This window comes from Ceratocystis lukuohia (genome assembly GCF_044167205.1).
Source record: "Ceratocystis lukuohia strain C4212 chromosome Unknown Supercontig5_pilon, whole genome shotgun sequence".
Classification (NCBI taxonomy): Eukaryota; Fungi; Ascomycota; class Sordariomycetes; order Microascales; family Ceratocystidaceae; genus Ceratocystis; species Ceratocystis lukuohia.
The window spans coordinates 558909-573605 of NW_027263524.1; the positions used below are offsets into that span (position 1 = coordinate 558909).

General features: G+C 51.5%; 5 protein-coding genes across 5 annotated transcripts; 3 read left to right on the forward strand and 2 right to left on the reverse strand.

Moving 5' to 3' along the window:
* Positions 1-152: 152 nt before the first annotated feature.
* On the forward strand, positions 153-2494 carry HOO65_050154 (Double-strand break repair protein mus-23; the record flags this gene model as incomplete). Its single annotated transcript, XM_071003216.1, has 3 exons — positions 153-168; positions 220-1455; positions 1554-2494. 3 exons carry the CDS (start codon positions 153-155, stop codon positions 2492-2494), a joined length of 2193 nt encoding a protein of 730 aa, XP_070858213.1.
* Positions 2495-5473: 2979 nt separating this feature from the next.
* On the forward strand, positions 5474-8014 carry HOO65_050155 (Mechanosensitive ion channel; the record flags this gene model as incomplete). Its single annotated transcript, XM_071000796.1, has 1 exon — positions 5474-8014. The coding sequence occupies one exon, from the start codon at positions 5474-5476 to the stop codon at positions 8012-8014; it is 2541 nt and encodes an 846-aa protein (XP_070858214.1).
* Positions 8015-8551: 537 nt separating this feature from the next.
* HOO65_050156 (putative carboxymethylenebutenolidase) lies at positions 8552-9642 on the reverse strand (the record flags this gene model as incomplete). Its single annotated transcript, XM_071003464.1, has 4 exons — positions 8552-9255; positions 9325-9365; positions 9466-9508; positions 9579-9642. The coding sequence occupies 4 exons, from the start codon at positions 9640-9642 to the stop codon at positions 8552-8554; spliced, it is 852 nt and encodes a 283-aa protein (XP_070858215.1).
* Positions 9643-11201: 1559 nt separating this feature from the next.
* On the forward strand, positions 11202-12600 carry HOO65_050157 (Histone H2A.Z; the record flags this gene model as incomplete). Its single annotated transcript, XM_071003380.1, has 3 exons — positions 11202-11306; positions 12211-12342; positions 12409-12600. 3 exons carry the CDS (start codon positions 11202-11204, stop codon positions 12598-12600), a joined length of 429 nt encoding a protein of 142 aa, XP_070858216.1.
* Positions 12601-14082: 1482 nt separating this feature from the next.
* Positions 14083-14616, reverse strand: HOO65_050158 (uncharacterized protein; the record flags this gene model as incomplete). The annotated part of the gene is made up of 1 exon (XM_071000797.1): positions 14083-14616. One exon carries the CDS (start codon positions 14614-14616, stop codon positions 14083-14085), a length of 534 nt encoding a protein of 177 aa, XP_070858217.1.
* Positions 14617-14697: the final 81 nt, after the last annotated feature.

The following is a 14697-nucleotide window of genomic DNA, read 5'->3' on the forward strand; positions in this document are numbered from 1 at the left end:
ACAAAAAGTCGGGGTAGCATCAGGTCATGTGACTACGTGAATCTCCCTAGCAATTACCCGTAAAGCATCCTAGTTAGAGCCCAAGGCAGGCCTCAACGCGAAGTCCTCGATGAAACCCAAGTTTATCCCAAGCTACAGGTGGACGATATATAATGACGGATATTTCCGGTAAGCCTTATTTCTCTTCCCAACTCAGACGGCCTCTAATGCATCGTCTAGATGAAAACACAATCCGTATCCTCGTGTCTACCGACAACCACGTAGGCTATGAGGAACGCGACCCAATCCGCAAGGATGACAGCTGGAAGACCTTTGACGAAATCATGACACTAGCACGCACCCAAGACGTCGACATGGTGCTACTAGGCGGCGATTTGTTCCACGACAACAAGCCATCGCGCAAGAGCATGTTCCAGGTGATGCGATCACTGCGTAAGAACTGCCTGGGTATGAAGCCGTGCGAGCTAGAGTTCCTTAGCGATGCACAAGAGGTCTTTGAAGGCGCCTTCTCCAAAGTCAATTACGAGGACGAGGACATCAACATTGCTATCCCTGTATTTAGTATTCATGGAAACCACGATGATCCGAGCGGCGATGGTCACCTGTGCTCGCTTGACCTGCTGCAAGTTGCCGGGCTCGTCAACTATTTTGGGCGTGTAGCTGAGGCTGACAATATCGAGGCCAAGCCCATTCTTTTGCAAAAAGGCTCGACGCGGCTCGCACTCTACGGGCTCAGCAACGTCCGTGATGAGCGCATGTTCCGCACGTTTCGCGACCACAAGGTCAAGTGGTTCCGCCCTGGCGAGGCCCAGGCCGACTGGTTCAACCTGCTGACCGTGCACCAGAACCACCACGCACATACCGCTACGTCATACCTTCCCGAAAATGTGCTGCCCGATTGGATGAACCTGGTAGTCTGGGGCCACGAGCACGAGTGTTTGATTGAACCGCGCAAGAATGCCGAGACGGGCTTCCACGTCATGCAGCCGGGATCGTCGGTAGCCACGTCGCTGTGTCCCGGCGAGGCTGTTGCCAAGCACGTGGCTATCGTCAATGTGCGCGGCCGCGAGTTCACCGTCGACAAGTTGCCGCTGCGCTCGGTGCGGCCATTCGTCATGCGTGAAATTGTACTCAGCCAAGAGCGCCGCTTCAAAGGTCTAGACCGTGTGGATGCACGCAAAGATATGCGTCTTGAGATTACCAAACGGCTTATGGAGGTGGTTGACGACATGATTCGCCAGGCAGCAGATGAGTGGCTCGAGATGCACCCCGATGAGACGGCTGAAAGCATGCCTCTGCCTCTTATCAGATTGAAGGTTGAGTACTCGCCGTCGGAAGAGGGCGGGAACTATGATGTGGAAAATCCGCAGCGCTTCTCAAATCGGTTTGTGGGCCGCGTGGCTAATACAAACGACGTGGTTCTTTTTCACCGGCGCAAGACGGCCGCAAAAAAGTGTGAGTATATTGCAGCTATTTTATCCTTTTATTTGCTTACTATTTGTTGTGTCCCTCCCTATGTTTCTGTCTTGCTCTATATGCTGATGCCCACACAGCTTCCAAAAATTCAAAGGCCGATCTCCCTGACGAAACTGAGCTCTCAGTTGAGTCCGGTGTTAAAGTTGATGTTCTTGTGCAAGAATTTCTCCAGGCCCAGTCTCTTAAAATTCTCCCACAAGCGCCATTTGGCGATGCTGTCAATCAGTTTGTCTCCAAAGACGACAAACATGCCATGGAACACTTTGTCTCTGAGTCGCTCTCTGGCCAGGTGCAACAAATGCTTGCGCTCGACTCCGATGACGATGATCTCGATGCCGCCATGCAATCCTATCGGGCCCAGCTTGACGAGAAGTTTGCTGCTGGCGCCTGGTCTATTAGCGGAACACGCCGTCGCATCCGCGAAAAGCCCCGCGGATGGGACTCGGATCTCGAGGGACATTGGGAGGACCAGCCCGAGGCTCAAATGGCGCCTGATGAGGCAATGGAGTCAGAGAATGAACAGCCGGCGCCGGCCACGCTTCGTGGGAAGAGAAGGACCGCTGCGCCGGCAAGAACAGCGACGGCCAAGACATCGGCCAGAAAGACGGCAGCACCCCGCGGCAGAGCTACAAAACAGGTAGTTATCCCCGAGGATGATGAGGTTATGGATGATCTCGACGACGAGCCGGCCCCAGAACCAGCACCAACGCGTACAGGGCGGGGACGCAGAGCTGCAGCTACCGTTGTGCCGACCGCGCGACCGCGGGGTGCAGGGTCGCGGGCCGCAGCAGCTAGTTCTAGTTCTACGTCTACAACTACAAGGCGTACCGCAACAACGCGGCAGAGCACGCTGAGCTTCTCACAAGGCCAAACTACAAGCAGTAGAGCAGCAACCAAGAAATCCAGGGAAGTGATGGAGATTAGCGACGACGACGTGGAGGATGACGACGATGAGGATGAGGATGACGAAGATGGATTCGAGCCGCCGCCGACTGCAACAAGGAGCCGGCGACGGTAAAGCGGGGTTAAAGCCGTAAGTGGCGAGGCGAGGGAGGGAGGGCCAAGGTTGGTATAAATCCAGATCAGATCGGGTCTAAGTCGAGTCTTACGTGTAGGGCATTCTCTAGCTCCCTTTTTTTTTTATTTTTCTCCTAGCCATCCATCCAAAGGTTGGTGTCTCAGATGGCGTCGTGGATCGGAGGACGTACATAGTAACTGAGGAACAGTAGACAAACTGACTTGGTCTGCGGGTCTCATGCACAGATACCAAAGGGCAGTGCAGAGACCAATCAGCTTATTATAAGGAGCCAACCAATGGAGTTGGGCCTAGACATGATTCTGTGTACAGGTTGCACGGTTTTGTCTTGAATAAACATATGACACGACAATGGGAAAGCTGCTAGCAGAGAGGGAGAAAGGAGAAACTTGTTCAGCCACGGCTGCTCACATCAGCCAGAGCTGTTGTGGAACTTGCTGACCTGTAGACAGGAGCGGGCTTCCTACATAGCAGCGGTCACGTGGTAACAACAAGACAAAAGAGCTGGGGCGGTGTGGAGGAAGAAGCTTTGGTAGAGGGGGGGAACAGACTACCAAAAAACAAAGTCATTAGAAGAGAGAGTACGGAGAAAATATAGGGAAAAATATAGACTAAAACAAGGAACACTGTGCAGAATATGAAACAGGGGAAGTGGTAAAAAAAAAAAAAAAAACTGAAAATATCAGCGCATTATTTACGTGTTCAGGGGCGGCTTAAAGGCCTACTAAACAGAGAAAACTAGCAGAAAATCTGCAAAAATCCCTAAAAATCGAGGGGAAAAAGGAAATAAATCAGACAGGGACATAACAGCGCAAATCTTGTTTTAGAGCAGTTTTGCTTGACATATGGCGTTTGACACAAGCCGGTTAGTTCTCTGCTAAACATGCCTCTTTTTCTTCAGGTCCTTAAGGCCACGAGATGCTGCTCACAGGCTGGTACTCGGCTACAGGCTGCCTCTACAGGGCCAGCCACCCCTAAGTGCGCTATAAGCCCACTACAAGCCACGGCCCCACCGACTATTTACGGCAAACTTTGGCGGCTGTTTTTCTTGCATTAGACGCCCTTGTCTCGTTGACGCGGCGCGAAGATTCGGCCTTGCCTTGCCCTGCCTTGCCTTGCCCTGGCGGCTGGGTCTGCTGTTATAATAACAGCGCCTCGCTCTAAAATAACTTATCCCCAGGCCTAGCCTTGACGCCATCAAATTTAGACTTGTTCGTAGCTGGGCCACTAATGCCAGAGGCCCTCCCAAAAACCCAGTGGCTGGAGGCTCTAAAGAATAGGAGACGCCAGGGTCTGGGTCTCTGACTCAGGTATCCACCCCAGCGGGCAGAGGCGACCAGTGCAGACCCTAACTTCATCTGGGGAAAACCCTAGTCTGCAGAATGCCCAGATCAAGATAAACAAAAACATCTGCCCCACCAGGACCATTTGAAACAAAGGGCAACAAAGCGCAGTGCTCCCTCTTTGCAATGTGTGCTAGACGAGACAATAGTGTGTGTCTTCTGTTTTGCCTGATTCTCCCTCTTTTTCTGCCTTTCAATCTCCATCTTTATCTCCATCTCCATCCCCGTTGCCGCCCTCTCAGCCGCCGCCCTGCTACACCGTTTATGTATTCCTATTTATCCATGCGCATTGCAATTTGCTGATCGCCATACTATTCCCTGACATCGAATGAAAAGACGCAATTCCTGCTTTCCTGTATGTCGGCAGTAGGAAGACCGAAAAAAAAAAGGTTCAAAAGTCATTGAACTCGTTCTTGCTCAAGAATAGCAGTAGGAAGTGGTGTTTTTGCCTTTGTGTGGGTGGAAAGTGGAGTCGGTCCGAGGGTCGCTTCCAATCCTTCGCCCTTGTTCCTGGATTCTCTTATATCACGTATTTTATCTTCGCTGCTGGCGACTAGCACTCAAAAAAAGCTTGTCGCAGCTTGCTGCTACCATTGCTTGTTCTGTCTTCTGTCAGGCCACTCCGCTGCTGCAGCAGTCCCGCCATACTGTTGCACCACTGTCAGAGGTACTTGTTCTAGATGCTTGTATTATTTGGGGTGGGCCATCAGAAGTATCTTTTGCTGAAGATCTGGTCTGGGAGCTTTCCATCTGTCTTTTTCCCGCTGTTCTTTTTTGGTAAGTGATATACACCCCCATGACGTTTTGTTTACATTCTTTTGACCGCGGTCTTCTTCGTATCCAGCAGAGCTAGAAACCCACTGATGGAGGGAGAGGGAATGGATGCTGGTATTTCGTCCTTGTATACTAAATACACATACGTAAGTACAAGTACATGTCGACATGTCGACATGTACGCACGCGCCCTGGAAACATAGTACGTCTTCTCCCATCTATCTACCTCTGCAGAAGTTACTTGGCACAGGCAGGCAGGCAGGCGTGCCTTCAATGTTGTCGTGTTGTGTCGCTTTTTTTGGTCTTCGCTTAATCCCTGCCCCTTGCATTCTTTCCTTCCCCCTGGCTTTTGCCTTTGTAGCGTAGCTTCCTTGCTTCCTTTGCTGCTTCCTTCTAGACTGGGCTGTCTCCTCCTGCTTCTTGCTTCCTGCTTCATGCTTCTTGCTTCTTGATCCCGTCTTGGCTGTTGCTCTTTTTTATCTTCCATTCCTTCCTTCCGCATCTGGTGTTTGATACTTCAGATTTTCTTTCGTCTATTTCTTCTTCTCTTCTCTTCGTTTGCTTTTTTTTTTTTCTCTTTCTTTTTCTTGACTGTCTTCATTGGTTCCGGCATTCACTATCATCATCCTTATTGACAGTCTGCCGGAAACAACCTCACAGCTTTGCGGCTTCTTGTCGCTGTCCTTATTTGCTCCTTCATACATACATACATACAGAACAGAGACAGACGCTCGGCTTCTTGTATCCCTCGACTTGCTTTGTTCCATCCCCTCTGCTATTCCCAGGATCCGGCGCCAGTCCTCTCTCTTGCCGCTCTATCTGAGCCCTTCTTTTCCCCCTCTCGATGCCACCGCTCTTGCCACGGCAAACCGGATTCATGCCACTCAACGATAACGGCAACAACGATGACGGCATCCCGCTGTCGCAGATGCGTACCAATGCATCGACCGGCGCCCGCAAAGCCGCTCAGACAGCCGTCGGTATCGCTAGTAGTGACGACGGCGATGAAAAGGCCCCTCACAGCTCGTCAGGCATTGGCGGCCGTCGGAAACAGGCTACTGGCCTGAGCCGTAGTGATACCGGCAGCGACGTCGAGCTCAACGCCATGGGCAGGCTTTACACTAAGATTGTTGGCTTCTCTCCTGTCATGCGTTACATCGTCTATGTTGTGCCTGTAGCTTTCCTGCTAGCCATCCCTATTGTCGTTCTTATCCTCACTGACCACCGCTACGATCTGTTTGTGGGCAAGGGCAGTAACAACGCCCATGGTCCTCCCCAGTTGAAGCTCTGGATCTGGATTATGGTGGCCTGGTTGACGCTCTGGGCTGGCAAGATTGTGGCTCACATCATTCCCGTTGTCTTCTTGTTCCTCTGTGGTGTTGTCAGCTCCGGAACGCGCAAATATGCTACAGTACTGCGGAACCTGGAGATTCCCGTCTCACTCTTCTTCTGGGCTCTCGCGTCGTGGATCAGCTTTAAGGCTTTCTTCCACAGCTATGATAAGGCTGGCGTTAGCTGGGTTGAGATTTTAACCAAGCTTTTGCTTTCAGGCATGATCTGCTCGGCTGTGTACCTGGCCGAAAAGGCTGTTGTGCAGATGATTGGAATTTCATACCACCAGCGCTCTTTTGCTAACCGCATTAAGGACTCTAAGCGTGAAGTCCACCTGCTGGGGCTCTTGTACGACGCTTCTCGTGCACTGTTCCCCATGTACTGCCCTGAGTTTGAGGAGGAAGATTACGTTATTACCGATAGTATCAACCTAATTCTCTCGGCAGGCAACAAAAAGCGCGCAAATGCCGCTCCACGCAAGCTAATTGGCGATGTTGGCCGGTTGGGAGACAAGGTGACCTCGGTGTTTGGTAACATCGCTTCTGAGATCACGGGTAAAAATGTCTTCAACCCCAACTCTGCACATTCCGTTGTCGTCGAGGCTCTGGAGAAGAAAAAGTCTGCCGAGGCTTTAGCCCGTCGTATCTGGATGTCTTTTGTTGTCGAGGACAGAGATGCGCTGCTGCCTGAAGATGTCCAAGAAGTCCTTGGCGTAAACTACAAGGATGAGGCTGACGAGGCCTTTTCTGCCATTGACAACGACGGCAACGGCGACATTAGCATTGACGAAATGATCCGCAAGGTTGTGGACATGAGCCGTGAACGCAAGGCTATTACTGAGGGTATGAAGGATATCGGCCAGGCCTTGCGGGCCTTTGACGAGGTGCTGACTTTCTGCGTGTTCATTGCCTCCATCTTTATCTTCGTTCTCGTTTTCCAGGCCGGCTTCAGTACTACGCTAGCCTCAGCTGCCACTTCTATTCTCACCTTGTCTTTCGTCTTCTCTGTCACAGCTCAGGAATTCCTTGGTTCTTGCATTTTCCTCTTTGTCAAACATCCTTTTGATGTGGGTGACCGTGTTGAAATCACTGACACTTCTCTGATGGTCGAAAAGATATCTCTTTTGTATACTGTGTTCAACCGCCTAGACAGAAACCAAGTGGTCCAGATACCCAACATTGTGCTCAATAGTTTGTGGGTTGAAAACATTTCGCGGTCCAAGGCCATGAATGAGACAATCGATCTTAACGTCAGCTATGACACGTCCATGGATGACGTTGAGCTACTACGCCAAGAAATGGAGAACTTCGTGCGCAACCCAGCCAACTCACGCGACTTCCACCCTGACTTTGGTATTGGTGTATTTGGAGTAGGCGACCTGGACAAGTTGCAGCTCAAAATCACCATCAAATTCAAGTCCAACTGGCACGACGAAAAGATCCGCGCTCAGCGCCGTGGTCGTTTCATCACAGCGTTGTATGCTGCTGTTAAGAAAATCCCCATCCATGCTCCTGGCGGTGGTGGCGAGCCTGCGGGTAGTGCAGCCAACCCTGCGTACAGCGTGGCCATCACCGATGAACAGGCTTTCAAGAACCGCAAGGAAGCGGCCGTTGCTAGTGACAAGAGTCGCATGTGCCCGTTAATGCCGGAGAATGACGTGCTTTCGTTTGATGTCGGGGCTTCAGCCGATAAGCTCGGCAGCACCAACTCAATGCGTCGGCCGCAATCACCCGCAGACTCGTACCTCCGTGCTGACTGGGAAAGCACTGCACCCTCGCGTCGTGACAGCCGCCGTGGCTTGCGCATGGCGGGGCAGAGCGCACCTACCGCACCGTTGGTCACGCTGTCAACACCTATCTCGCCGCCTCCGCGTATGAGTGCTGATTCCCGCCGCAACTTTGATGAAGAGGCGCAATTAGCCCGATCGCAAAGCGTGCAGACAGCGGAGGCTGGAGTGCCCCAGCGCTCATCGACTCTGTACACCACGGTGAACCTGAGTGCGCCACAGGACCATGATGAGCTGGTCCGGCGTTCTAAGAGCAGCCGACACTGAAAATAGGTTAGGAGGCATTAAGGTTACAGAGCTCCCAAGGCTTCCTGTTCCTGGCCTTTGAGGCAGATAAGGTACTGAGTTGTTGATTTTTTCCTTTTTTTCTCTCATGTTTTCTTTTGGATTTTACTTGCTTTCTAGACTATGCGTATGTGGTGTTTGAGATCTACCTCCTACAAAAGGGGGGAAACACACATGTTAAACTTTTTTGCTTATGGCGGTGTCTGTTTTGCTTTTTATTAGGAGAGAGTGGGTAGGGAGAGGGGGACTGGCGACGGAAACGCTGTTGATCGGCTAGCCGTTGAAAATGGTCCGGAGTGAGAGGGGAGGGAGGACATATACCGTTGATATTTAATAGTGCCTCTTATTGTAATAAAACTACAAAGTCTGCATTGTTTATTTATATTCATATACGCCCAGGTTGCGTTTTCTTTTTTACATCGTTTCGTGCCTACGTTTCTAGGCTGAATTTTCGTTCTCAAGATGGTGCTGAGGCTTGATGGGGGCTATGGTTTATCGGATGCAGAGCACGTAGTGGACTCAGCACACATGCTCGACCTCTACTGACCTGCCATCCATTTCGCCCAAGTCTGTCTTAAGCATGCGTCCAAACAGCTCCAGCAGCACCTCGAAGCAGACCTTGGTGATGGCTGGGTCGTAACGGCCCTTGCTTAGCTCATCGCGGATAAAGGCATGTTGAGCCCAGGCGAACTCGTAGAAGCTCGTCGTGACGTTGGCCTCACGCAGCTTTGCACGTACAAGGTCGCGGCCCTCGGCAGGCACGTGCGTGTCTTTAACGCCGAAAATCATGGCGACTTCAGCTCGCATTTCAGCGAGTCGGTCGATGGTGTGGTTCGAATCCTGCGGTGAATCGGCACTGGTGTTGGCGGCGTCGTGTGGGCCTAGGGTGCGGCAGTGGACGTCTGTTGCAAAGTAGGAGACACATGCGGTGATGCGGGTGTCAAGGCATGCGCGCAGGGCCAAGTGGCCGCCCAGGCACATGCCCGTTGCACCGATACGGCCGGTGCACGTCGGCAGCGAGAGCAAATGGTTGACGGTGCGCAGCACATCTTCATCATACGAGGCCAGCGTCTTGGCTACTTTCCAGGCATTCCCGGCATCGGTTCCCGCCACGTCGTAAGCAAGTGGCGCGGGCCCCGTGAATTCATGGTATGAGCTGGGGGCAGCGACGATGTAGCCCTGGCCGGCAATCTGGCGGGCAAAGCGGGCGACAGGGCCAGTGACTGGTAGTGATGGAGGGTTTAGTTAGGTCAGACGAGATACAGAGGAGAAATTTTCCGGGGGGTACGCACCCTGATAGATTTCACTAAACAATACGACACCGGGGAACTTGCTACGGCAATGTCAACATCAGGGAGCGCGGTATGAGTAAAGGTCCAGGCCCAAGTTGCAAGCGTCAACGAGCCGCTTGAGGTATAGGAGGACAGACGTACGCATTGGGGAATTGGGGGATAGTCGGGTGGAAGACAAAGATTCCTGAGCACGTGTTAGCACAGCAACTTGCACGCAGCAGAGGTTTAATATTTAATCCCAGTATTTTACTCACGCATGGTGCTTTCTTTGCCGTCGACGGCTGTCTGCACGTCGACGTGAGTCTCTTTGATCAGCATTATGTGCAGTGGTAACGAGTGTGCCGGAGTTATAGTATTGTGTGTGTGTGTGTGTGTGCTTTCAAGATACGTCACGTCACGATAGAAGAATCAGAAGTAGATCGGGAAGTTGATATACGTAACCAAAACGCCAAAGCTCAACCTCATCGTCAGCTTACTGCATAGCAAGTATTATAAGTCGCACCCGACAAGCAAGCTTCATTTGCATATCATACTGCAAGGGTGGGGTAGCTCTGCCAGCCGGCTGTGGTACCATGACAGCTGCTCCCAGCTGGCACTGGAGAGCAGAAAAAAACGGGGCTCAACCCATCTTGGGCTTCACTCTAGAGCGTCCATCAGAAGCAAAAAGGCAACGCAAGAATGGCAGTTCTTATAACCAAAGCAACCCCAGCTTACCATTGCAAGAACGCACAAGATGTTGTGAGTCAAGCAAACAAGAGCAATGATAATACGAACTGGGGCTGAGTTTCCTCGGGTCCAACGGCCGTGGACTTGTCGAGCATGCGCTGTCTGGCGGCTGGCGGCTGGCTGTTGAAGTGCACCACATCAGGTAAGAGAAGAGCCAAGGCTAGGCAACGTCACAGCTCCCCCGAAGACGTGCAGTCTCTGTGCAGCTGCCCAGCCGCCTATCACAAAGGCTCCGCATCCACACTGGCTGTTCCCCTTTGTCTGAGACTTTGCAAATCCCAAGCCTCCCACATCCGCCGCTCCAGCGCGATACTAGGTAGGCAGAGACACCTACCCATCTGTGTCTGATATCTGCCACAGCCGGTGAGGGGAGTCATATCATGGCAGGCTCTTGAAATACTGTTGTTCATTCCCGCTGTATGCCTAGCAGACATCCAACTGCCGCGCCTTCGTCCCAGGCTGATGTGCCATGACGGGCTGCTGGCCGGCGGGTGGCCATCGAAAGAGTCACGTGATTTGGCATTGTGCCTGGCAGTGCCTGGCAGCTGGAAACGGCTGGAGAGAAGCGGCATGATTTTGGTCTGCCACAACAACATGAAGAACAGCGCAGAGCCAGGACTAGAGCAACAGCGACTTTAACGATGTTTGTTTGCACGTGAGTGAGTTTTTTCTTGAGCCTTTGGCGACAGCGTGATGCCTTTTAGTCTGGTGAGAAGGCCTCACACTATCACGAAAGAAGGGTTTGTGGTGTTGGTAGTGATTGCTAGCTGCACCCAATCAACAGCTAACAACACGTGAAAAAAAAAAGCATTAAACGACCCAGCCTTTTGCATTTATTTTTTATTCTTTTTTTTCTGTCCGCTTCGAAACCCCTCTCTGAGTTCTCTCTACTTTTCTCTGACTCTTGTCTTCCAACTCCCGGCTCTTTGTTGTCCCTCCGTTCCCCAATTTATTCTCCCCATTATTTCTCTCCGCCAGAAATTCCTCGACGATTTTTATTTTTCTTTTTTAATTCTTTTTTTATTTCCACATCAAAATTCATTTTTTTCTAACAGCCAACTATCTTGCAATTGGCCTTTCCCCAGGAATTTCATCGCGCCTATTATTTTTCCTCTTTTTATTAAACCCTTTCTCGCTGCTTTTTGATCATCATGGCTGGCGGCAAGGGCAAGTCCGGCGGCAAGAGCTCCGGTGGAAAGACCTCGGCCGATGGCCCCAAGAAGCAGCAGAGCGCTTCGGCCCGCGCGGGACTCCAGGTAAGCATTTTTGTCTCTAGATGTCATTTTCATGTGCATCATAGCCGTTGCAACGGGGAGCGGCGATGGCTAAAGCGATCGGCTTGATGGGAGGGGAGGGAGGGGGACCCGGTATGATGAATAAGACGACGACAGACAACACGCACATCTCCATCCTCGAAATCTCGCAAAGGCGCGCACTTCATACGACTCGACGATTTACAAAATGAAATGAAGACAAAACCTGCGACAATCGATTACAAGCGATTCATCAATTTGCGATGCGTCACCGATCGCGCGCTGCATTTACTAGCTGTGGCTATCGCTCAAGCTGGGAAAAAGCTAGCGCCATATGCAGCCGACCAACGAGCAAATTAAGCGGGATTCTTTCCCCCCCCCTCTCTCTCTCTTCGCTCCGCTATCACGTCTTTCCCGTCCTCTCCGTCATTCGTTCTCTCTCTCTCTGCTCTCGCTTCGACGCGTTCTTTTTTGTCGTGCCCGCTCTTTGTCTGACCGCGCCCTGTCGACACTTTTATTCTCACCCGCCAAACTTCCAGCACAATACCCACCCAAACGATAACAGCCAGCCAGCCACATTCACAAGCCCACATAGCATATGCTCCTTCGCTCCAGATGGCCAGCATCATCCGAAGACGGATGGCCCTCCAGTGCTAGCTTGCTCTGATTGGCTGATAGCGGGATTTGGGTGGCTCTTTGTGCCGTGTCTACATTCCAGCGAACGCGCATCTGTTCATGGCGCCTGTCTGTCTGGATGGCCTTTTCCGGGCCTAAGCGGGCGAATAAAGCGTAGCGGTGGGATAGATGCGGAGAGCTAGTGATCCGGTGCCCGTTTACTCCTTCAAGCGACGACTGGCTAACCTTGGACATTTCAAATCAACTAACGCGTCTCTCTTTTTCTTAACAGTTTCCCTGCGGTCGTGTCAAGCGTTACCTCAAGCAGAACACGCAGAACAAAGTGCGTGTTGGGGCCAAGGCGGCCGTCTACGTCACTGCTGTTCTAGAGTACCTAACGGCTGAAGTATTGGAGCTGGCAGGCGTAAGTTCTCTTTTCTCCCCTCTCGCTACATGAATGCACATGCTAACAAATGTCGGGCCGAATTAGAACGCCGCCAAGGATCTCAAAGTCAAGCGTATCTCTCCCCGTCATCTACAGCTAGCCATCCGTGGTGACGAAGAGCTGGACACGTTGATTCGCGCAACCATTGCCTACGGTGGTGTGCTGCCGCATATCAACCGCGCCCTACTTCTCAAGGTCGAGCAGAAGAAGAAGAAGGCTGCGCAGGCTGCTGCATAAAGCAAAATACTGAGAGGCTCCTCTGTTTAAATTCTTTGCTCACAGTATTTCTATGCTATTTTTGCCTGGTCTCTTTTTATTCCTGTATCTTTCTTATTGTTGTCGTCCCCTCTCCCTCTTGCCATCTCCGCCTTTTTACGCCGATTCTTCTCACTCTACTCTTTCTTTTTTCTCTAGCCTCTCTTTATGCCTTTCCGCCCCCCGCCCTCACTCTTCTTCTATCCTCACTCGCTTCTTCATATCCCTCTCCCCTCCCCACTTCATGTTTCCCGTCCGTGTTTTATGCTCATTCCTATTTTCTTTTTTCTTTTTTTTTTCCCTCTCTCATTTCCTTCGTGCGTTACTTGGGCTGTCTGTGTGCTGGTAGTTTCTTTGGGGGTATCAATTGTATTTTTGCCTGTACGTTTTTCCCTTGATACCACATGAACCTCATTTTAAGTGTAGTGTACGTAGATACGTGCGACTAGCCTGAATTTCGAAGCAGCAGTTTATTTGTTCCTGATGTCTGAACCTTTGTATAGGCTCTGGCCGGCCCTATATACTACTACTCAATGTCTTCCATAGCATCTTGTAAACGTGGACTGCGACTAGGTGTACCTGTAACGACGCTATACATAATTGGTCACGGGCATGGCAGCACTGTAAATAGTATGGCAAAGATATAGCCTATGTATATACGTATATGTAGAAGTAGGTAAATATGAAGAAGCGGAAGAAAAGGCGTATGTATATGAGGACACGCCTATCTTGCTCTCAATAACGCTCAAGTCACAAACAAAGATAGAAGCTGGGGAACGCTCGGATGGAAGAGAGAAAAAAGGATTCAATTGTTTGCCAACAGTCCAGCAGAGTCTGGCAGACAAGAACGCTTGCGTCTATGGAGACCAGAAGAAAGAGCGCAACGCTCAACCCCCGCCTCTCAAATACAGTGTGAGTCCGGGGACACCGCAGGGCAGTGCGATGCAGATGCAGGTACAAGCATAGAAGTAGGCTAGCAGCAATGGGGTGTGGAGGAGGTCCTGGTGCTCGATCCCAACTCAGTAGGAGAGCGCAGAGTTCCCCAGCCAAACAAAAAAGAAAAAAAAAAACAGAAGGCGTTTATTGCCATAGACATAGGGCCGGCCCATGTGGGAATTTATTAATGTCAGGGCAACTCAAAGCTCAGTCAAAAGAGAGCTAGATCAGGAAGGGGGCAGCGATAGTATGCTCTCGGCGCAGTGTGAGAGCAAACTGCAAATGGGGAAAGGGCATCTTGAGACACCGGGTGACAAGACGACTTCACCGGCTACTGATGAAAGGTCATTGCGCCTGCGGCTCGATCCTACGGAGAGCGGCGAGGCGGATGCAGAAGGCATAACTTCCCAGCTCCAGTCTAAATCAGTGAGGGAGCAAGAGGGCTGCATGGGTGTCGGGGCTATACATGGGCGGACAAGGCCAGTAGGTGAACTCTTGTCTATCGCTTAGTTTGAAGTGGTTGGGCGTTTACCATTCTGGCTCGCTTTCTCTGTAGTCAACCTTGGAGCTAATCAAACCTCCCTGCTCGACAGCATTAAGCACACGGATTGCAGCTTGCAGGCCGTAGGTATATGTATAAGTCCACATCCACCCGTCCTCCTCGGTTTCTCGTATCTTCTCCAGCTGTGATTCCGCGTACCACGACTCGAACTTGCACTCGCGCTCAACCATATGACGCAAGCAGGCATGGCAGGCAGCGCGGCCCCCAGCGCCAATCTGTAGCATGCACGGGGCATTCTTAGATAGCGGGCCTGCAGTCCACTGCGACAGGAAATGCGGTGTGAACCACTTGGACAGCAAGCGGGGCGTGGGGGTGGCAGGCGGGACCGCATATAGACAAATTGAGCGGCTAAGAAGATGTACAGGCCGGAAGTTTGACGGCAAGGCAATAAGCGCCTGGTTGTGCGCAATGGGCGAGTCTGGGGGGAAGTGCGGGGCTGGGGGGAACCTCAACGCCGTGGCCGGCGCGCGGATGGAGCGGAGGTTGTAGTGGATGGTCATGATTGATGATTTAACCCTTGAATCAGGTGTAAGCAGCGTCAGGGAATATGGCAGAAAAAAGAGCAATCAACATGTAGATCT